At 36.0% G+C, this 22,852-nt stretch overlaps 1 protein-coding gene across 2 annotated transcripts in view; it reads right to left on the bottom strand.

Annotated features, from left to right (window-relative positions):
- Positions 1 to 22,852, bottom strand: part of ZNF521 (zinc finger protein 521) — a 250,829-nt gene that overhangs the window by 128,938 nt on the left and 99,039 nt on the right. For both annotated transcript variants that reach the window (XM_040479193.1, XM_040479194.1), the window contains exon 3: positions 2,167 to 2,251. In XM_040479193.1, the coding sequence (XP_040335127.1) occupies positions 2,167 to 2,251 (85 nt within the window). The remainder of the gene's footprint in view (positions 1 to 2,166; positions 2,252 to 22,852) is intronic.

Raw genomic sequence — 22,852 nt, 5'->3', positions numbered from 1 at the left:
GCCCTCTGTGGAAAAGAATAGAATTTGCTTCTCTGATGGAAGGTGAATTGTTAAATGCTCAGATCCCAAGAGGAAGTGAGTGTCATATTAATCCACCATAAGGTAGAGGGAGAAAGCTCTGGGAACACACTAATGATGCAAGGAATGTGAGAGACATACAAAAGGAAAGGTATAAAGCAATTTAAAAAGAAGGGCCAGTACAAGCCAATGAATGTTCTGGCCAAATGATACTAAAATTGGCAAATCAAAAAAGTCCTCTCACTGCTCAACGTTCAATTCAGACTCAATATACGCAAAAGAGCATTAATATTATGGTGAAAAATATATTCAATCTGTTCATCCGAGTCCTGGGATAAAAAATAAAATCCAGAACCAAAAATAAGTTTATGTACAATACAACTATACAGAAGCGTAACCTATTAACATTTCACTAAATTTTCCATTAGGTGCCAATTCCAAGATACATTTTCACTGAAGCCCATGTAAAACTATGGCATGAGGCAGAATCATGAATGACTGCCACCAATGAACTCTACTCGAGAAATAAAGACATGGAAAATATCAGCATTTATCATGGCAAGAAGAACTCATTCTTTCTAACCCACACACCCTTCTCCCCCCCCCAAAAAAGCAGTTTTGAAAGTTTATAAAGAATATTTTTCTTGAAATCCAAAATAGAAAAAAATTGCAAGGAAACACATTATTTAAATTCTCTTACATGTTGTCATTACCCGCTAAGCACTCAGTAAAGCTGTCACTGTTATTCTACCACATTTGAGGATATATTTGATGTATAAGAAAATCACTAATAATATTAGCATGTAAATCTGGAAAATAGAGAGATACACTGATCGATATTTTAGCTGTTGTGCATTAAGTTCCATTTTGCACAATTATGTACTTAGTCTTTTATAAGCAATAATCCTCCTAAAGACCCATCACTTGAAAACTATAAAGCAAATCCTATTGAAAAACGATTAATCAATTTTCTAACATGCTTTTGAATTTATCTTCATTAATTCTACAAGAACATTAGGAGTTCCACTGTGATCAGTAATGATAGTTGGAGCAATCCTTCCACTCTGCACTCTCAGGATGCTTCTGATCAAGTGTGTAAAATAACTTGTTTACCCCTGAAAACAAGTTCAGAGTCTAGAAGGCTGAATTTTCTTTCCTGTCTTAGAGTTTGGTAATAGGAGAGCATGAGGTTAATTGGACTTTTTAGTATTATATCACAATTATTTATGGTATTATAAAATTCCATCAAATGAGGATGAAATAAAAAAAAACTCTCAGTATAAAAACACAAATGAGTAACAAAAATAGCATAAAGTAATAACAATTGTCATTTTAGTAGTAGAAAAAGATCTGCTTGATAAAGTTTAATTGGCTGGTAAAACTCTTAGTGTTATTACTAAGTGCTTATCAAATTAAAAAACATAGGAGGTAACCCCAGAGGAATTAAGGGATAATGGGACAATATGAATAACTGAAAAAATTATCCTTTTAGTTCTAGCCTATGTGACAAATGCAAAATCCCTGCAAACACCGGCCGAGAGTGACTTCAGAGATCTTTACCCAAACCGCTTTTAGAAAGATCTATGTACAATTTGGTGGGGAATAAAAAATGATTACTGACTTCTTTACATGATCTTTATGATCATGATTATTTCCAGGCTGTTGAAACCATACATATAAAACTATCTTATGGCAATTTAAATTATTTATGTTTCCCTATCACAAAAACTCACCACTTTAGATTTTGATACAAAGATGCTTAAGCAACACACAGCAGTGCCATTACCATAATAACTTCTGAAATTAAAACCTGTCTAAAACTCTATGGAAAGCTAACATCCAGTTCATTAACCATTCCTGTTAGTTTTCAATAATGCAAAAATGATTAGAAGTTTAATTTGTTAATCACCTGTGTTTTGACTGGCAGGAGATATATAATCCTCTGCAGAAGTCTAAACTAGCCCTTGCAGAAAATAAAATGTGCTAATGTCTTATCAGGCCTAATAATAGTAATAAAAATCAATCACGCCTAGGTAAACCATTGATGGCTGAACAATTAATTCATCTTTAACTCTGTTTAATTATATAGGCATTGATACACAAGTAGGAGAAAAAGCTATCTGTAATAAGGTTTAGAGTGTCACTCACCAATCATGTGATTTGCAACATGAACCTGAATATCCCATTCATTGTAGAAAACCATCTGACACTTGATGCACTGATAGGTCTTCTTCTGAGAAAACAAGTATAAATAGAATTACTTAGACACATGCACTTCTTACTGTTTTCTTTAAAAAAAAAAAAAAAGAGCCCAACCCAACTCACAACATTTTTTTGAGATGCTGGTCTGGCTACTGTGGGTCTGCTTGGGCAAAGTTCCAAGAATTCCTCACTAAGACCTTGTGGTCTGATCCCAACACTATACTTTTAGTTGCAAACAGTTGGAAGACATGAAGGCACATAATTACAGCATAATATATTTTTAAAGATTCCTAAACTCAAAAACTGAAGTTAGTATTAAAAAAAAAATCTGTAACACATAGTTGGGTTTCAGAAACGGAGGTCTTCGTAGATCAGGCACAATTTCATTCTGACCAAAATGACTGTGACATTACTTCTAGATATCCCTCAGTGAAATGGTCAGTAAGACTCATGGAATCTAGCTACAAGATTCAGCAATTATCATTTTTAGTTGCAACTTAGTCTGATATTTAGATGTTTCAGAAGTTGCTAAATACTAGCATTTAAACACATATTTTCTCCTATAAAGAAATCATGCCATACTGAACATTCTAAGATGGTTTTATCATTTTATACAACAGCTCTGGGAAGTGGAGAGTGCAGGATTTATTAATTCTTGTTATCATAAATAAAGAAACTGAGGCGCAGGGAAGTAGAAAGATTTGCCTGATGTCAGAGTGCCCTACAGCCAAGAAGAGAAATCAGCTGTCTTGATTCTAAATGCTAGACTGTCCGATAAAAGCTGCCTTTATGACTTCACATCCTTGGCACTGTGTCCCCCATATGGCTCAGTACATATTAGATGAACTCAATAAATAAAGTATTGGTTATGTTTTCCAGAACACAGTTACATAAATTCCTTTATGATGAAACTTGATATTTACAATTAAAAACCATCTTGGAAAACAAAATAAACCCTTATGAAATAATCCATTTTGAAATCTCCCCAATGTGAGAAAATAACATTTGTAAAATCACATCAATGGCAGTTTGTTAAGGCATTCTTAGAGAATTATCGTTTCATCCGCAGTCTTACAAACTTGTTTTACTAATGGTAGCAGTACAAAATATCAGTCTGCAAATTGTCATTAATTTTAAAGAACTCAACAAAATCAAGGCTAGGCACAAAAATTTAGCATCATTTCATCAGCAATTAAAATTTCAAATGCCACTAATGTAACACCGTCTTGATTACTGTCACTTAGCATAGCACTGGCTTGTGCAACCCAGGATAGTAGAATTCCTTGTAAAACACAAAAGGGCAGGCATATTTCCAATAGAAGGTTTCTAAATAATCTAACAGGCTTTGTACATTAAGCATATTGTGAATTGAGTGTGCTGAATCTAAATCTAACACGGAGTTGAAAAACCCTGACAATCACCGAGGAAGATTTACTGTGCTGAGCTGTTTACAAGATGCTTTTGATGGTGACATATAGAGCAACATGTGTGGCGTAAATAACATCTATCCCTTTTTTAACAATATTTCCCTTTAGAACTAGTTAGAAAATATTTCTTACTCCCAGATGACCTACATTATATATTGTTTATTAGCATACTTCTAGCATTATTCCTGATATGTGACCTTGCTGAAAAACAAAGAAACATAAACTTAATGGCTAGTCTTTTCTCTTGTTAGCACAGTAAAACATACAATATGTCGAAAACTGTCTCCAAAAATGATGACTGATGAATATGTTGGTGGAATATACTAGGACTTTTTTTTCCTGGCCTAATAATAAAAAAGAAAATCACTTGACAAGCCAAAATAAAATACCAGCACTTACTACTACCTTCAAAATGAACTGACATATTTGGATATCAATGTATGTAACTTTTCTTTTATCATGGAAAGAAAATGCTTTTGTCACTGTTGATAATTCAAATACTAATTCCACTCTTAAGACAGTGTCTAAAATGTTATGTTCTGTTCTTATTAACAAAGTCATATTCTTACCTATATATAAGCTCCTAAATTTGGGGCTGATGAAGTAAGAATTTAATGTCATCAAAAACAATGTACCATGATCTTAAAATGCTGTAGCTTGAACTCTGCCTCACCATACAGCCCACATTTCGCAATACAAAGCAATGATATGCAAATTGAGATGTATTAAGGTTTTCTTTTTTAAAGCCATGATATAAAATTCATTTTTACTCTCTATTTCTTTTAAAAAAGCAATTTTAAATGACTTTTAAAGCATCTTTATTATAATTATAGGCTCTTAGCAAAATGTGTGAGTGACCTCTGCCCACCCATACACCATCTTTAAGTAAAGCGATTATAACCTCTGCACAGTGTTGGTTGCCTTGGGGAGTTCAGTCCCTTGGAGGCAAATCTACTCCAGCTCTGTACAGCTGAGTTTATAAAGGACTTCTTCCTAATTCTACACCCAAATCTGCTTTCTGCTACTTTTGTGCATTTGTCCTAACTCTATGCTCTGGAGCTGTAAAAAACAGGCTGGATCCCTCGTCTAATAAGCCAACTACATTAACCCTTTTTCAGACTGAGAATAGAGGGATGGCATATGAAACATTTTCAACAATTTTCATCACCCTGGTTACCCTCTTCCAGGTCAACCTTTTAAGTAATAGAACCTCAAATTAAGCACAATACTCCAGGGGTCTCCTCACCCTTAAGGAGTACAGGAGGAATGTCACCACCCCCCCCCCACCCCCTTAGGACAATTACTTCCATTTATATAGAAGACAACAACAAAAAAAAAGTCAAGTGAGATCATTTCTTCTAAAAGCAGATAACTGTAGAAACAGAACTTCCATTGTTTGGGCCCCAGATTGGCCTTTATCAACGCTTAAGTTGTCAATTTACTTGAAATGCTAATTTAGTACAATTTTTAAAAGAGACTTTTTTTCATTAGCCTTTTTTAATGTGCTACTTGGGAGTGGGGTTGTCATTTCCTGATTGTTCTCTTTTGTTTTCTGATACTGATAGATGTAATTATCAAGGATACAACTTTTTCCCAGCACCTCATTATTTTTGATTGATTTTGAGAACAATTTAAATGTGCCTTTTTGACATTCTTGTTTTCAGTTATACTCTGGTTAAGGTACTCAGAGACTTTCAGAAAAGAGCATCTCATAAATTAAAAAAAAAATGATTAGGATCTTTAATAATGTATACTTTAAAAAAAACATTATTCTGATTAACCACCCCCCCCCCCATTCAAATTAAGACTTAGGCTTCACATTGAGCCTCACCAAATAAAAAATTATATATACTTTGCAGGTATAAATTGCTTTGATTTTTTTTTAAAACAAAACACAAACTATAAAAAAAAATCATTGAGTTCATAGTAACCTTCAAAAACAGAAACAGAAAAAACATCTCAGTTGCCACCATTGGAGGTTTGGAGGTGACTATGACATAAATCTCTTATTCTAAAAATTAGTAATTAAAGGCACAGAAGCACTAAGCTTTTTAGGAAGAAATGTAGTTCATGCCTATTTGATCAGGAAAAGTTCCTTATGAAAGACTCACAGTAGAAGGGATGACAGAATTAGCAATTCACCATTTTGCAATGCCAAAAGAGGTAGCCCAGAATAATCATTCATGGCTGCTAAAACTATTAAGAGAAAGGTTATTCTGGAGACACTCAAGTTTTATCCTTTAATAACTACAAAGAGAAAGATATACCTTTACAGTGGATTTATCTGTTGGTAATCACTGCAACCAAACTACTTACTTTAATATGACTACTAATAAAATAGCCTGGCATTATGTGTCTCTCGATGTGATGCAATGTGGAGTATAATACATCATAATAAAGTACTCTCATCTAAAATGTATACCTGAATCTAATCAAGCCTTTAGATAAATAGTCCAGTTTTCAGGAAAAGCAAGGACAGAGGAATAAGCAGTACTGTGAGAGAAGAGAGGGGAAAAAAAGTACACAAATCTAAGATATTCTTCAACACAAATCAAAAATATTCTTGGCCTGCTATTTTCAAAAAGCCAATGTCATACAGGGGAAGAAAAGAGGTGGAGAGATTGTTCTCAGATGAAAGAGACTAAAAAGACAACTAATAAATGTTGTGTGTGCGTGTGTGTGTGTGCAAAGGTAATGTGTGGATTCTAATTTGGGGAGGAAACAGCTATAAAAAGGTTTTTGAAGAAACTGGGGAAATCTGAGTATCAGCTGGTTATAAAATGATACCGGGGAATTACTACTGTAATTCATGGTTATGTGGATAAACAAATGTTTTTCTGTGGATATTTAGGAATGAAATGGCATGATGTTCACAATTTACCTCCAAATACTCAGAAAAAAAAATATAGTCACATACAGATAAAGCACATGTGGCTAAATGTTAACAATTATTAAATCTAGGTATATACTTAAATGTTTTCATAATAAAAAATGGAAATAAATGGTTAGAATAATTCATAATACGTCAGTTTTTTAAAACACTAAACCTAGTCTTGATTAAGCCCATCTCCTTGGTTCATTTTATACCACCACACTTGGTGTGCACCAAAAATTATTTGTGCTTAGTTGTTATAAGTAGCTTTGCAAATATTTTTTGTAGTTTTTTGGTAAGGGTTTTTTCTGTTTACCTGTTTTTTTATAAATCGAATGTATGAATTCTAAAAGGTCAAACACCATAACTTACATTCATTTCTATAATAAAGAAACAATAGTTTCCTATAATTGTGTGTAAATTCTATAAAGAACTCATATGCATAAAATTCACTTGCAACAAAACTGTAAGAGTTGACAAAGGAAAGATTATTATCCTCATTTACAGATTAAGTGACTCAGCCTAATTCATTCAGATTGTGAATACTATAACTAAGGCTAGTATTATACTCTGCCTCCCACCTACTGAGTTTTAACACAGTTTATACTCTGATCATTTGCACGTAAATTCACAGTTGCATTGTAGGTAGATCTTGGAAGAAGGTTTTCCTTACAATTGTGTAGTGCTTTGGTCTTTGACAATGCCAGGGATGGTCTGAGAGTGAGGACCCTGTCCCTGGCCACCTTCAGCACAGGCTTTCAATACTAGGTCCTTGGCCAAAATCCATAGGGAAGAGCTCGCTTCCCAAAATCCCTTACTCGACTTCAAGATTTTCTCTTTCCTCCCAGTGTCCTGAGATTTAATTGCCATGTTCTCAACCATATATTTTTGTCTATTAGTCCTGCTCAATGACAAAAGAATAATTTCTGTCTGAGAGCTCATGTATGTCTCCAATCCTGAAAGTTTTCAGCTATCATTTCTTCAGTTTCTACACGTCTCTCACACACCGTCCATTCACTTCTACTGGAACTCCTATTAGACATAGATTGGATGGAGCCTCTGGATTTCTCCTCTACGTATCTTAACCATTTTTCATGCATATTTTAAAAGTCAGTTCGTCCTCTGTTTTGTTCTAGGTGACTCTCTGTACCCTTACAAACCACAAATTCTCTCTTCACTGGTCTCCAGTCTACAGTGTATCCTATCTACCAAAACTTTTATTTCAATGACTATTTTTCATGTCTAACATTTCCAATTTTATTTATTTTTTCTAACATTTCTAATTTTAAACACAAGTACTCTTGCTTTGTTTATACTTGAATTTGCTTCATAACTTCTCCCTATTTTTAGTGGAAATCATACCTTCATTTATCTTTCTGAGCTTCTAAGCATATTTACTTCAAAGTCTTTGTCAGACTGTTTCATATAATTAACTTCTTCTGGAGTGGAATTTTGGTATCATAACAGCTGGGTTTTGGGGGGCAGTATTTTTGGGTTTTGTTGTGTTTTGCCTCTTAACTAGCATTAGATTCATTCACATATTTTGCGATCTTGGTTTGAAGCCCATTTGTAGTGGAAGCTTTTTTTCTATGTGCTCATTCTTCCCTTTCTAGCAGTTTTCCCTTTGCTTCTATCAGGCCATCTGAGACTCCTAGATCAGATTAGGTTTCATGAGGGCATTTCCTATGTGTCTGAAGTGCTACAGGGATACAGAAGATATTGTTAGTTGAATCACAGAGCCAGCATATGGCTAATTCAGTTTTAAGCATAAAACTGTATCTTTCTTCCTATCACTTTAACTCTCCAGCTGAAAAGCCCTAATACCAGGTATTGATCAACAACAGATTTTTTTCCAGTCGCCTATTGTAAGCAATGAAGTTTCCCCCCTGTCCTGTGCTACGTAGCAGGTTTAGTTTTGTCCCACAGAGATTACATCCAGCTACCACTTGTTCTGAAGTAGAATCCAGTGGAATCCTGGCTTCGGTCCTAACCACTTTTGAAATTTGCTTTCTGGATCTCAAGGATGGAGAATTGTTTTGAACCTGACTATGTCTATTTGGTTATCTGTACTTTATCCATCATCGTTATATGTTTGGAGCATCAAAGCATGATGTTACAGAGTCATTACCCAAGGGTGTCTCACGGCCCACAACCCCTTGTATTTCACTGGATCCAAACTTAGGCTGAGGCCCTCAAGGAAGGGCCAGTCTCTGACACAGTCGGGACCCCCTGAAATCAGGATGCTGTTTACAGCTTCCACGATGCTATAAAATATCCACTCCAAACATACCCAGCAATCTTAGTAGGAAAGCAACATTAGAATCTTGTTTTTGCAATTAGTTGCTATTTAGTGGCTTCATAATTTAGCTGTGTGACAAATCATTTAATGACCCTGAGTCTTTGTACCCTTCCCTGTAAATTAAAACTAATAAAACTTACATCTTAAGAGTTGATGTGAGAAGCAAGTGAGAACTAGATAAAAGTGCTTAGTACCGTGCCTACCATGTAGCATGCCTGCATTAAACTGGAACTACCTTTATTACTCTTTCCTTGACAGGTTATTATGGAGACGGAATGGAGTACTACATAAACTGACCCAACACAGTTGCTTGTCAAAGATTAATTCTCACTCTTTTATGTGGACTTTGAAACCATATTAAAATTTCTTTAAACTAGAACCCACTGATTTCAAGTTTATGACAATTAACAAAGGTTAAATGGATGTTTATTAGAGGTTTCAAAATTAGTAGCAGAAAGAATATCACAAGTTGGGGACAAGGTTGGGAGTGGGAAGGAAGAAGATAGAGCATGTAAAAAGGTTCAACCTAGCGAGGGGGAAAAAAAGCTGTTTTCAAGGACTATAGCAATATACATTACCATTCTGAGAACGAATGTATTAATTCTAAGTGAGACTTATACTTAAGAGCAGTAGCACCTTTACTTGGCAGTATTTTGTTGGCAAGCAAGTGAATATTATGTGTGAGTGAAAATTGTAAACCTGCAGCCTTCCACAAATACTCGATAGTTCAGACATTTTACTAATTTAGTTTGGATATGTTCCAAGTCATTCTGCATTTGTGTGAAAGTAAGTCAGAACAGAGAGGGAAAAATGGGTGAAATGTAATGAAAGCTAGTAACGATGAAAAGTTTGCCCAGGGGATTCACTGAAGAACACGAGTGTGGATTTTCTGTTGTGTGTTCTCATGGTAGTTAACAGAAGGACACTGTTGTCTTACAGATGCAGTTAATGTCCTGAGGTTGAAGACCACATAGCACTTTGTGCTAAGAGCTCAGTAACCAAGAAGAACTATTAAACATGATTCCTCAACTCAAGGAGTTACAATACAAATGGGGAAAGAACACACACCAATACTAAACTGTCATATGTATTCTGCCTGCCTAACACAGCAAAGCAGTTCAAGGCCAAGAGACAGCCAGTGTACGACAACGAGAAGACCCTTAAACACATCAGATAAAGACAGATTAACATGGTCTACAAGAGTCGGGAAAAGTTCCCTGGGAGAGAAGAGACTTTATCCGAGGTCGAAAATGGGAACACTTTTCCCCGAGCTCAAAACTGAGTTCCAAAGTGCCTGTTACGTGCCAGGCAAGTGTTCACAGTCTGGAGGGATATTTGGTGGAATGAGGAAGGCAATTCAGAACAGAAGCAGGGCTAAATAAGATTGCTCTCACAAACTGGGCAGGAAAAATGAGGAGAGAGACAAAAATCTAGTAAGAAAAAGTTTGCAAAAATATTTTTGTTTCAAATGACTAAGTTGCACTTTTTTCTTTTAATTTTAGACAAACTCTGCATAGGCCCCTATGGAATCTGAAAACAATATTGACTTAAACATATTTAGTTTTTAGAAATAAATTCAAAACTCCACAAAGATATACATTTAAGCTCCCACTAAGTTTGAAATCAAGGGGTAAAAAAGCCTAACCATTTTTTCCCGCTTTTCTTGGGTTCTTTTTGAATATTAGATAAAATAGCAGTTAAAATATCTTATCTTCAAAGGTATCATGAATAGAAAAAAAATTGAAAATAATTGAGATTTAAAAAAAAAATTCTGGCCAGCTCTCACTAAAAAGCAAAACCCAGTGTCAAAAATGGGAGTAAGTATCATGAATTTGAGCCTAAGTTTCTCATGGAGAGAAATGCTTTCTTAGGCTTATTTATCTCCACTCCTCTGATTTCTCCTGACTCAGAATTTGGAAGGCTCTTCCAAGGGCCTAGCTTATTTCCTCACTACACAGGCCACCGAGACCCTCCAGGTAAGAGGTCTTCACCTAGATGATCTCACTTAATGGTACATGTTCAAGTGCTGTTTGTTCTGTGCCATAGCAAATCTACCTGGGTCACTCTCTTGTAGACCTGTCCATAAAGTAGGCAGTCAATACATTGCATTTATTGACTATCCAATGGATGATCTACTGAGACATCCCTCATCCAGCATCTTCATTCTTAAAGTGTTACCCAGGACTTGACTACTGCTGCCGGAAAACTTCTCCACTACTCTACTGCGCATCGGAAATCCGTGAATCAGAAGAGGCTGAATACACAGACTAAATTAATGCTGTGTTAAAGGTTAAAAAAAAAATCACCAGAAGCATGTGCTAATTCTTTTTGAGTTAGGACAGGAATTTGCTTCTAGTTATCCCCAGTTATAATATTTTGTTAGCTCCTGGTTTGGAAGGATTATAATTCATAGGTTCCGGTTAACTTCCAACATCGACTGTTTGTGAACATTCCTATCAGTCAGAAAGCGAAGAAACTGAGAGTGGGGGAATAAGAGTTTAAATAAACCGTTTTTATAAACATAAATGAGAGGAGGAAAGGCAGAAGTCAAAATTTTTGCCTTACACCAAATTATGGTCTATTTTTCCCATCAATTATTTCAGCCATACATTGATTTCACCTTAGAAATCTGAAACCTCCCTCCCGTCTCACTATTGTCAGAATGAGAAGCTATGGCTGAATGACACTGGGGACACCAAGATGGAGAGACGAAGGAGTAGGAACGTGAAATAGTAGTGTGTTGTAACACCATTAAGTTGCATGGCATGCCCACAGCGATCCAATGCTGGAGGTTGGTAACACGATTTACAGATCCTACCAGAAACCTGGAGAAAATTGTGTGTGGGGGGGAAATATTTTAGAATCCATTAAGGAACATTTTCTTAAGTGTATAACTTCTGCCCTAAAGGCAAGTTGAGAATCTAGACAGGTTTGTTAACACTTAGGGAGTACTGGTACCATTTACCAGATACTCGCCATAAATATCAAAAGGGTAACATAGAGAAGAGCTTTCTCTAATACTAAATCATAAATCATTTTTTTTGGGGGGTCTGGCTCAAAGTTCCGGGCTTCAGGCATAAAACACCCAGTTCTGGTCCTGTTGGGACTCCCCCAAACCCCAGCCCCACCCAAGTTGAGGTTTGGGCTTGACAGACACCCCAGAAGCAGACAGAGCCTGCCACATTCTTCCATGCCAGTCTCTGGGCCAGGGTAATTGGACTGATTCCCTTAGAATTCGTTATATGCTGTATCCGAATTATTTCAAAGAAACCGATTTATCTCCTAAAGGACTATAAGCTCTTTAAGGGTAGGTGGAGGGCTCTGTCTTACCTATCATGTATTCGCCGCAATACACGAACCAGCGTTATTTCCACGACGAATTAATGTGTGAATGAGTCCTACTGGTTTGCTGTAACATAAAAATCATTGCTTCTACCCACTTCTCTTCAGAGGATGAATCCTATGGAGTCCTGGTTACTCTCCTCCGTTTATATTTACCTCATCTAACCTTCCAGCTACTCTTCTGTCAAAGGGATATCTCGTGTTCTTATCTACAGAATGTCTCTCTCTTGTTTGGGTCATTTCAGTTACCCCATACGTGGCCAAGTTACCTTGTCCTTTATTACTCTTATTTCCATTGAGGCACCTTACCTCATGTCCACCTTTTCTTGGAAGTTCTTTTATTTTTTAGTTCTGCTTCTCCCTTTCTCCCTACTTTCATTTTGCGTTCTGCCTTCCCTCGTTCATCCCTTCCACTTGAACAGCTTTCCCACTGAGGCATGTCAGACCATCTTTCTCTTCTTCTTCAAATTGCTTCTAAAACCCCACCTGCTCCCTAAAACTTGTTAGCAATTATGCCCACGCACCCTGTAGGTGTTTACTTTATTATTCTTGTTGTTTGTGCTCCCCGGCACTAATGTTTTTAGGATGGAGGTGTGTTTCCTTGACCTTACCTATTCTAAATCCTGCTGTCCAGTTACAATGTATATAAACGTAAAAATGCCAGGTTCTTTTAACCCCTTGTTTTAAATGTTTTAATGTTTATTTATTTTTGAGAGAGACAGAGAGAGAGAGAGAGAGAGAGAGAGAGAGAGAGAGAGAGACAACATGAGTGGGGGATGGGCAGAGAGAGGGAGACACAGAATCTGAAGCAGGCTCCAGGCTCCAAGCTGACAGCACAGAGCCCGAAGCGGGGCTCGAACCCATGAACCACAAGATCATGACCTGAACCAAAGTTGGACGTTCAACCTCCTGGGCCACCCAGGCGCCCCTTACCCCCTTGTTTTAATTGAGTCTATTAGGATTTATAGAATTATTCCTCATTCATCATTCAAAAAAGCATCATTTAAAATAAAAGAATACAATGCCCCCACGTTCTTTATATTTTCAAAGGTACCAGTACAAGCTTATACAGAGTATCATGCAGTTCTAGGATTTAAAGGGATGTGTGAGGTCATCTGTCTCAATTTCCTCATCATAGACCACGGAAGTGAGGTGCAGAGAGACGATGTATCCTTGCCTGGAAAGCACAGAAAATGACCAACACAGCAAGCCTCAGACTCCGGACTAGTGACAAACACAGCCACGTCTATATGGTGGGGTAGCACATTTACAAAAAGGAATTGCCAACAACTGCCAAGTCAGCTCTCCAATGTGCATCAAACCCATGGCTCCTCTTGGCACTGAACCACAGGATCGCCTTTGCAGCCCCACCTGTCCACTGCTAGTTCTTGCTACTAACTGTTGCTTTCTTTGTGGGTCCTCCCTTCTCAGCCTATTCTTTCAGCATGGAATTTACTATGTTATATTCAAAACATCTATTCACATTACATTGCAAGGCTTCCTGTCACTTAAGGAACAATGTCTTATTTCTCCTTTAGCTCCAGTACCCAGTGCACTGCCTGACAGGGGTTATTTGTGAAGGAGTGTATGAACTATACAGAAGTGAATTGATTGGGGCTTTTTAGAAGTATGCCCAAGAGTAAGCATTTTCGAGAAATTTATTGGAGGCAACCAGATTGCTGCCACCAAACATACCTGCATTCTGCATCAGACAACCACATAAGACCTTCTAGTCCTCCTTCAGATTATCCCAGAAAGATTAAACTATAGACTTCAAAAAGCTCTGCATAATCCTTATTGATACTATATTTTACAAAGCCACAGATTTTCCATATAAAAAATGCCCAAGAATATAACTTGAGAAAATATGGGGCCCTTTCTCAACAGGACTTTTGCTCCTTGAGAACACTGCCCCCCAGTAAAGAATCTGAGGGGGGAAGTGCTAGTAAAAGGATTATAATATCAAATTCGACATTTTTTATCGACTCTGTGCAAGGCAAGCACTGTAATTTTTTTAGATGTTCCTTAACAGTCCAGGTGATAAATCAGTCATTATTTTAAAAGACATTTTAGAATTTTATTATTGAATATCCTTACTAGACCTTAGAGAATATTCCTATTTCTAATCCTGCTAACTACTCACCATCTTAACATGTATACAATTCACCATTGGAGGGTGCATTTGCTTTTTGAAAGTGTAATTCTTTGCCAAAAGAAACACGAAGTGATACTTACCTGTCTGTCAACTGTGTGTGCAGTGCCTACAACAATGCCTGCCACAGGTCTGAAACCCAATTCCTGTCGAATGAATGAATGCAACAGACACAAATTGACCCAAATAGTGTAGTGTGTCTGTTATGGAATGCTTGTTTTGAAATTATTTAAATTTGGTACAACAAAATGATATCAATCCAGACCCAGTTATGGGGCTGAAAGGACCTGTCTTCCACCAAAATGATGTTAATTTTCCAGTCCTAGTAGGTATAGACATGAAGCTTAGAGGGCTTCCTGCCAGTTTTTCAGCTACCTCATTTAGTCTCTTAGTCCCGTCACCCACATCCCTTCCATCTATCCTTCTCCCCGCTTTCTATTCCACCCCTTACTTTTTTTTTTTTTTTTTTAAGAATGATCTTGGTTAAATAGGTGGTCTCTATTCATAATTAAATTCTATATTTCTGGACATCTAGTTATCAAGAAATTTTATTACAACTCGCTTTTGCTTCCTTACTGGAAGCCAAACTTATAAATATAAAATACCAAAGGTAATCCTTAGACGTATCTTAAAATGAAAACGTTAACATCAGACTTTGTCAAGTTATGTTTATCAGTGACACTTAGGTTTCTAAATCATGGTGAATCTGTGCCTTGAAATCTCTCTCAATCACTTATTTATTAGTGATTTTCAAGTATAGCATTCTATTCTAAAAATAAGAGATTATGCATCTAAATTACAAATCCTGTCCAAAAAAAAATCCCCCACAAAATTTTCACCACTTTTCCTTCTGAAGAATGTAAATATGTTTGCTCCCTAGAGAACACTGCCAGTGGGTTTTAGACAAACAAATAACAGCTTTTTAAAATTAACTGCTTCTCAAACTATCCACTTGCTTCTGGAGCTTAGTGGGAAAATACCTTATTTTGAGATTCACAGTATGCCTTTCATGTATAATTTTTGTTTTTCTTATACATTATTTCCCCAATACTTTTTTGTTCCCCTGTTCTCTATGATGTTTCAAATCAATAGTATTATTGAACATTTTCCGTTTCTTATCTATAATTACTTTTTCTGCCTATACACTCACCTATTTTACATGTTTTTCCCCCTTTTACATTTATCGTCACGTGACACGATCTCTGACCTCAAAGCAAATAAAGTAATATTTTTACCTTTGTGGTCTGTGCACTCTGTTTGTTCTTTGGATTTCCTTGCTTCTAGGTTTGTTTTAATATCTTATTATGCTTTTCTATTTCACCAACTTTGTGGAAGTGTGATGACTGATTTTGATGCATTCTGACCGAATAATCCATATAGCCCTAGCATTAGATGGAATTATTTTAGATTACATTTACAAATCAATTGAAGACATTTCACATATAAATTATACGAATGTATGCAGATATCCGTAGGGATATGTGTAGACTTATGCACAGATATTACATAAACGATGTACAGTACACAACATCTGCTAAGAACTTTCATATATACGTATACCATTTGCTCTTCACAATAACCCTATGCAGTAGGCAAAGTATGGATTATGCCCATGTTAGCAATGAAGGAATTGAAGCTTAGGAAGGACTAGTTAAGACGACACAGATGGTTCTGTCAACTGTTATTTGTACTCCTTTTTTTGGTAAGCACAATATTTTCCTGTACTATGCTACATGGCATATGTTCAAATTCCCTACACCTATAGCAGCAGGCTCTGAAGGACAAAAAATTTTCAGACTCAGTTGAAGACTGGCTTCTGTAATACAATGTTTAATTCAACAAAATAAATCATTTGCCTTGATATGGGGATTTTTTTTTACAGGATTTCACCTGCCATTCAATCTCTTTATGATATGAATTGCACAGAATATTACATACTTATGAGGAGTCTAATGTTCTATTTATGTGTGGTTCGAAGAAACTGCATCACCATACAGTTCTTCAGAGAAATGCTCCCTTCTTTGTTTCTTTTCTCTGTTTGTTTTAATCACCAGGTTTCAATTATTTACAAGTGTTTACTAAGGACCTCTCACGTGTAAGAGACTCTCCTGAGAAACATGGAGGACACCAAGCCAAGCCCTGCCTCCGCCCACCTCCAGCTCTCTGTGCTCCTGCCATGCTGGCCACTTGTTATTCCTTAAGCCAGCCAGGCACACTGCTTGCTGCCACAGGACTTTTGCTTCGCAAGTTCTCCCGATTTGTTTGCTCCCCACACAGATACCAGCAAAGCTAACTCCTGCCTGGTTATTTGCTACCTCTCCCGAAGTACTTTAGCAGTTCATTAGTACTCCTATTATGGCATGTATTCCATTCTAATTTATATTATATTTATTGTTCTATATTAATCTTTCCTTAGTAAACTATACACCCTCAGGGGGCTATACTGGGGAGAAAGACGAGTATTCAAAAACCCACACTTGCAAAACGCTCATCCTCTTTACAAACCCGATAGCCTAATGCCTTGTACATAGCAGGAAATTAATAAATCCGTTATCCTAAGGTGAAGTACCAAATGAGGAATAAAAAGTTAATGCCATAGGCTAATGTTCTCCAAAGTGTGAGATATGTACTACCTTAATTGTAAAGAACAAATACAGTTCTTTCTGATTATGCAAAGGAAAAAAGTCTCACTGAGATGCTAATATGTCTTTAATACCTCTAAAACACTTGATAAATTTTCTGGTAACAACAAAAGAACAGGTTTCAGGCTTTCAGCTTTTTGCAAATACGAATATATAGCTAGAATTTTTAAAACATTATTTTGCACTAATTGTATTAGTTTTTATGTTATCTTTTATTTATAATAAGTGATACTGATTGTATACTTATGGTTCTGATTATTTGCTTTTTATGTTAAATATTAAATGTTATGAAGAGAATTTATAACATAAGTAGTACATAAAGAGTAACTATTAAACAAACACCTGGTGTGTCCAACTTAGTTTCCTGTGTGTTCTTTCTAGACAATCTATTACTCTGTCTGAATTTGCATTTCCCATATTACAAATCAGGATAAATATTTTCACATGTCGGGGCGCCTGGGTGGCTCAATCGCTTAAGCCGCCGACTTCAGCTCAGGTCATGATCTCACGGTCTGTGAGTTCGAGCCCCGCGTCGGACTCTGTGCTGACAGCTCAGAGCCTGGAGCCTGTTTTGGATTCTGTGTCTCCCTCTCTCTGACCCTCCCCCATTCATACTCTGTCTCTCTCTGTCTCAAAAATAAATAAACGTTAAATAAATAAATAAATAAATTAAAAAAAATTTTTTTCACATGTTTACTGAGCCCTTGTGTTTCCTCTTTGTGAAATGTCATTTCACGTTAATTTCCCAGATTCTAACTTGTGGGTTTGTGTTTTCTTATTGATTTATGGCCGTTTTCCCCATATTTGGGAAACTAATCATTTTTTCAGCTATATGTGTTATAAATGTTTTAACATCTTATAGCTTCCATTTTTGCTCACTTTATAGAACTTTTGGTATACAAGTTATTGTGTTTAAGGCAGAGGAACATATCAATTATTTTATTTGTGATTTATGCTGTCTGGGTATTATGTGAGAAATCATTCCCAACCTAGGGTCATAAAAATATTCTTTACATTTTTTCCTAAAAGATTTATAGTTTTATCTTTCACACATTTTTACACATGTGAGTATTCTATTTTATTTTTAATTTTCCATATGGATAATGAATTGAATACTCCATCCATTCCTTTACCACTATCTCTTGGAGAATCTCTGTTTTGTTCTGTGGACTAAACCCACATTATGCTAATTGCTGCATATTTATTATTAATGCCTGCGTAGTAGGACAATCGTCCCCTGCTTCTTCTTTTCCTTCAAGAGAATCTTTGCTATTCTTCACCTTTCATTATTCCATATACATTTTTGAACCTCCTTGTCAAGTTCCAAAAAAGTAAAAGTATAAAAAATATATTTTAGGGGCGCCTGGGTGGCTCAGTCGCTTAAGCGTCCGACTTCAATTCAGGTCACGATCTCGCGGTCCGTGAGTTCGAGCCCCGCGTCGGGCTCTGGGCTGATGGCTCAGAGCCTGGAGCCTGCTTCGGATTCTGTGTCTCCCTCTCTCTCTGTCCCTCCCCCGTTCATGCTCTGTCTCTCCCTGTCTCAAAAATAAATAAACGTTAAAAAAAAATTAAAAAAAATATATATATATATTTTAAAATTGTTGGAAGTTTTCACTGGAGTAGCTATGAATTTATGGATCAAAGTAAGGATATTTGACAACTTCACAGTATTGAATCTTCTTTTCCATGAACAAGTTAAACGTAATCATTATTTAGGTCTTGAAAAATATCTTCCAATAATGTTGTGCCATTTTAGTCCATAAATGTCTTGAACAGCTTAGATTTTATTTCTAAGTATCCTAATTTTTTGTGTTTATTATATATATAGAATTCTTTTACAACTTACATTTTTTCACTTTTGGCTGGTGAATAAAAATCTAATTGACTTCTATGAGTTGATTTGGTACCCAGAAAATTCGCTAAAGTTTTATTCATTATAATAATTTATCTTTAGATTCTTTGGCTATTGTTTTACACACAAACATAAAGTCTCCAAATGACAGTTTGATTTTTTCTTTTCAGTTTTAGTGCTCCTTACTTTTTTATACTTAACTACATTTTTATTTTATCATACATCGCTGGTTAGGTCAACCAACAGAGCTTATTAGTGATTTTATTATAAACCACTAACTGCATTCAAACTTCTCTAATTATGCTTGCTAAAAGCAATATTTTAAATAGTCTTTATTAGGGTAAGGAAATCTGTGCCTATTCCAAGTGTTTTTATTTAAGCATGAAAATTTGTTGAATTTAGATTCTTTGGCAACTCGAGATAAACATAGAATTTGTCTCTTTTACACTGCTAACGTGGCAAATTCAATCAATTACTTTCTTGAGATTGAACCCACCTTGCATTATTGTTATAAGACCATTTTAATCACAGTATAAAATCTTTTACCACAGTGGATTTAGTTTGTTAATATTTTCTTCAAAATTCTTATATGTAAAATCATGAGTAAAATAGTCTAAATTTTTCTTTTACTCTCTTTGTCTTGTTTTAATTGGAGAGTAAACGAATTAGAGTGTCCTTTCTTTTTGTATTTTCTGGCACAGCTTTGGAGTTATGTATATGTTCTGGTATTTTCTTTGTGAGAAGGCTTTCAACACTTTATTAAACTCTTTAATGTTTAGGGAATCATTCTACTTTCTTTTTTATCTTGAGCCAGCTTTGGTAACATACTATGCTAAAACTGTTTCCATATAATCAAACTTATCCAGTTATTTGTATAAGACTGTTCAAAATATTCACTTATTTTTTTATCTTGTGCATTTTTGTTTTTTTAAATAAAAGTTAAAATTGAGAAACAGCATATATATATATATATATATATATATATATATATATAAAATCTTAAGTGTATTGCTTGATGAAATTTTACATATGTATATAACAGTGTAACCACCACATAGATCAAGATATGGAACATTTCTAGCAACCAAAAAAATCCCTTTTGCCCCTTCCCAGTTCGTACCATTCCAGAGGTAACTATTCTGACTTTGATCATCACAGATTAGTTTTGCCTATTCTCACACTTTAGGTGAGCGGAGTCATGTAGTGGTATGTGTCTGGTTCCTTTTTCTGAACATTGTATATATGAGTCACTAAGATTGTTATATAGCAGTGGATCATTCCTCTTCATTGTTGTGTACTATTCCATTGTGTGACTAGAATGATTTCATACCATTACATGAATGTATTTGTTCATTTAATTTTGACAGGCATTTTGATTGAGTGTAACTTGAATCTTATATGCAAAAATATGTTATAAATATTCTTGTTTATAATCTGTGGTAAACATTAGCTCTCATATCTTTTAGATACAGACCTAGGAACAGAATTTATGGGTCACAAAGTAGGCTAGTATTCAACTTTAGTATATACTGCCCAGCAATTTTTTATAGCAATTTTACAAAATTATACTGCCGCTAGTAAAATGAGAGAGTTTCAACTGCTCTCCATTCTTGCAAAATAAGAATTTTTGCATTCATTTTTATTTCAGTCATTGTGGTATGTGTAGTGGCTCTCCAACTATCTTTTAAACTTTTTTTTAACGTTTTATTTTCTTTTTTAAGAGACAGAGAGGGACAGAGCACGAGCATGGGAGGGGCAGAGAGAGAGGGAAACAGAATCCAAAGCTGAGCCGTCAGCACAGAGCCCGATGCAGGGCTTGAACCCACGTACACAACATCATGACCTGAGCTGAAGTTGGATGTTCAACTGACTGAGCCACCCAGGAGCCCCGTCTCCTACTATCTTTTAAATTTCTGCATATATGATATTATGGCTCCCCTTCATTATTATTATTTAATGTTATTTTTTTAACTTGATTAATTTCACCAGAAGTTCATACATTTTATTAGTCTTTTCATAGAACTAGCTTTTTAGTTCATTGTTAGTTTTCTATTTCATTACTTTTGGTCTTTGCTTTATAATTTTCGTCTCTTCTATTTTTTTCATGGGCTTGTTTTGTTGTTCTGGTCTGAATGTCTTAAGTTGGATTTTTAGCTTATTGATATCATGACTTTTTAAATTTTCCAATATGTATACTTACACTGTAACAATTTTTCTTCTAGGTACTGCTTTGTTTCCATCTCCCAGGTTCTGCGGTACAGTTATCTTTCAGTTCTAAGTATTTTTAATTTCTCTTTTTATGCCCCCTTTGTTCCATGTGTGATTTTAATTTTAAAATTTATGGAGGTTTTTAAAAAGACACCTTTTTCATGTATCATATATTTGTACTGTGGCCAGAGAATGTGATTTTGTGTGAACCTAAGCTTTTAAAGTTTATACTGTTTTTTTAATGTTTTTTAAAAATATTTTTTGAACGTTTATTCAGTTTTGAGAGACAAGACAGACAGAGTGCAAGCAGGAGAGGGGCTGAGAGAGAGGGAGACACAGAATCTGAAACAGGCTCTAGGCACTGAGCTGTCGGCACAGAGTCCAACGTGGGGCTCAAACTCACAAACAGCTAGATCATGACCTGAGCCGAAGTTGGATGCTTAACTGACTAAGCCACCCAGGTGCCCCTACGCTATTTTTTATAGAGGACCTCCTTTATGATAGGCAAAGAGTGAAGGTGAGCAATCAGTGTACAGGTGTGGCCTGGACAGGGGATGCATGAAATGTTAACAGCAGGAGTGGTTGACACAAAAGGTTTGAAGAATAGAGAAGGTATAGGAGATACAAACAAAGTTTCAGACCAAAATGACTAGGAGAAAGATGGAACATTGTCGAAAATGGGAAAAGAAATTGTGATTCGATTTGGTTAAAGGGCTAGAAGAATGTAGAACTCGTAATGTCAAATGGGTAGCTGAAAATCCAAGATTGGGCCTCAGAATGAGGTTGACATTTGAAATTTGCTATTTTAGTCATCTGCGTGGGGCAATAATTAATAGGAAACAAGTAATAGGAAATGCGGGTGAGGGGAAGAGAAGCACAGATTAGCCAAATTATGGAAAGAGCCTAAATGTCCATCAACTGACAAATGGATAAAGAAGATGTGGTTTATATATACAATGGAATACTACTTGGCAATAAAAAGAATGAAATCCTGTCATCTGCAGCAATGTGGACAGAACTGGAAGGTATTATGCTGAGCGAAATAAGTCAGTCAGAGAAAGACAAATATCATGTTTTCACTCATATGTGGATCTTGAGAAACTTAACAGAAGACCATGGGGGGAAGGGAAGGGGGAAAAATAGTTACAAACAGAAAGGGAGGGAGGCAAACCATAAAAGACTCCTAAATACAGAGAACAAACTGAGGGTTGATGGGGGAGTGGGGGTATGGGGGAGAGGGGAAAGTGGGTGATGGGCACTGAGGAGGGCACTTGTTGGGATGAGCACTGGGTGTTGTATGTAAGCAATGAAACATGGGAATCTACCCCAAAAACCAAGAACACACTTCATACACTGTATGTTAGCCAATTTGACAATTTTGATTTTCTTTCATTATTCAAAATCATCTTACATATTTACTAATTTCTATCTCAACACCATTTAAGCCAAAACATAAAATGTTCCTCCTAAATGGAATTTTACCACCGCATACGGTGATTCCACACTCTTTTGGCCTAGTACTCAAAGAACAAATATTATGTACAATTCAAGATTTATGGTTGTATACAAAAACATTCCGACTTCTGAATTCCATATTTGGAACCATATGGAACACATCAGCATAAAAATCCAGAGCTGGAAAGAAGTGAAGAAAATGGAGGGATGGTAGTGGCAGCAAGTTCAATGTATGGAGCAATGATCAATGCAAGGTAAGCATAGGACTAGGGACAAAGCATGGCCATGAGACAGCTGCTTTCATGTTCCATGCCTTGATATTTATGCCAGGGGTCTTAACTCTCTGTACTAGTACACTATAGATGCCAAACAAACATTGAACA

Source organism: Herpailurus yagouaroundi, unplaced genomic scaffold (genome assembly GCF_014898765.1).
Source record: "Herpailurus yagouaroundi ecotype Mexico unplaced genomic scaffold, PumYag 142, whole genome shotgun sequence".
Classification (NCBI taxonomy): domain Eukaryota; kingdom Metazoa; phylum Chordata; class Mammalia; order Carnivora; family Felidae; genus Herpailurus; species Herpailurus yagouaroundi.
Note: the sequence above shows the minus strand (reverse complement) of the source record. Positions and strands in the feature narration are given on the sequence as shown.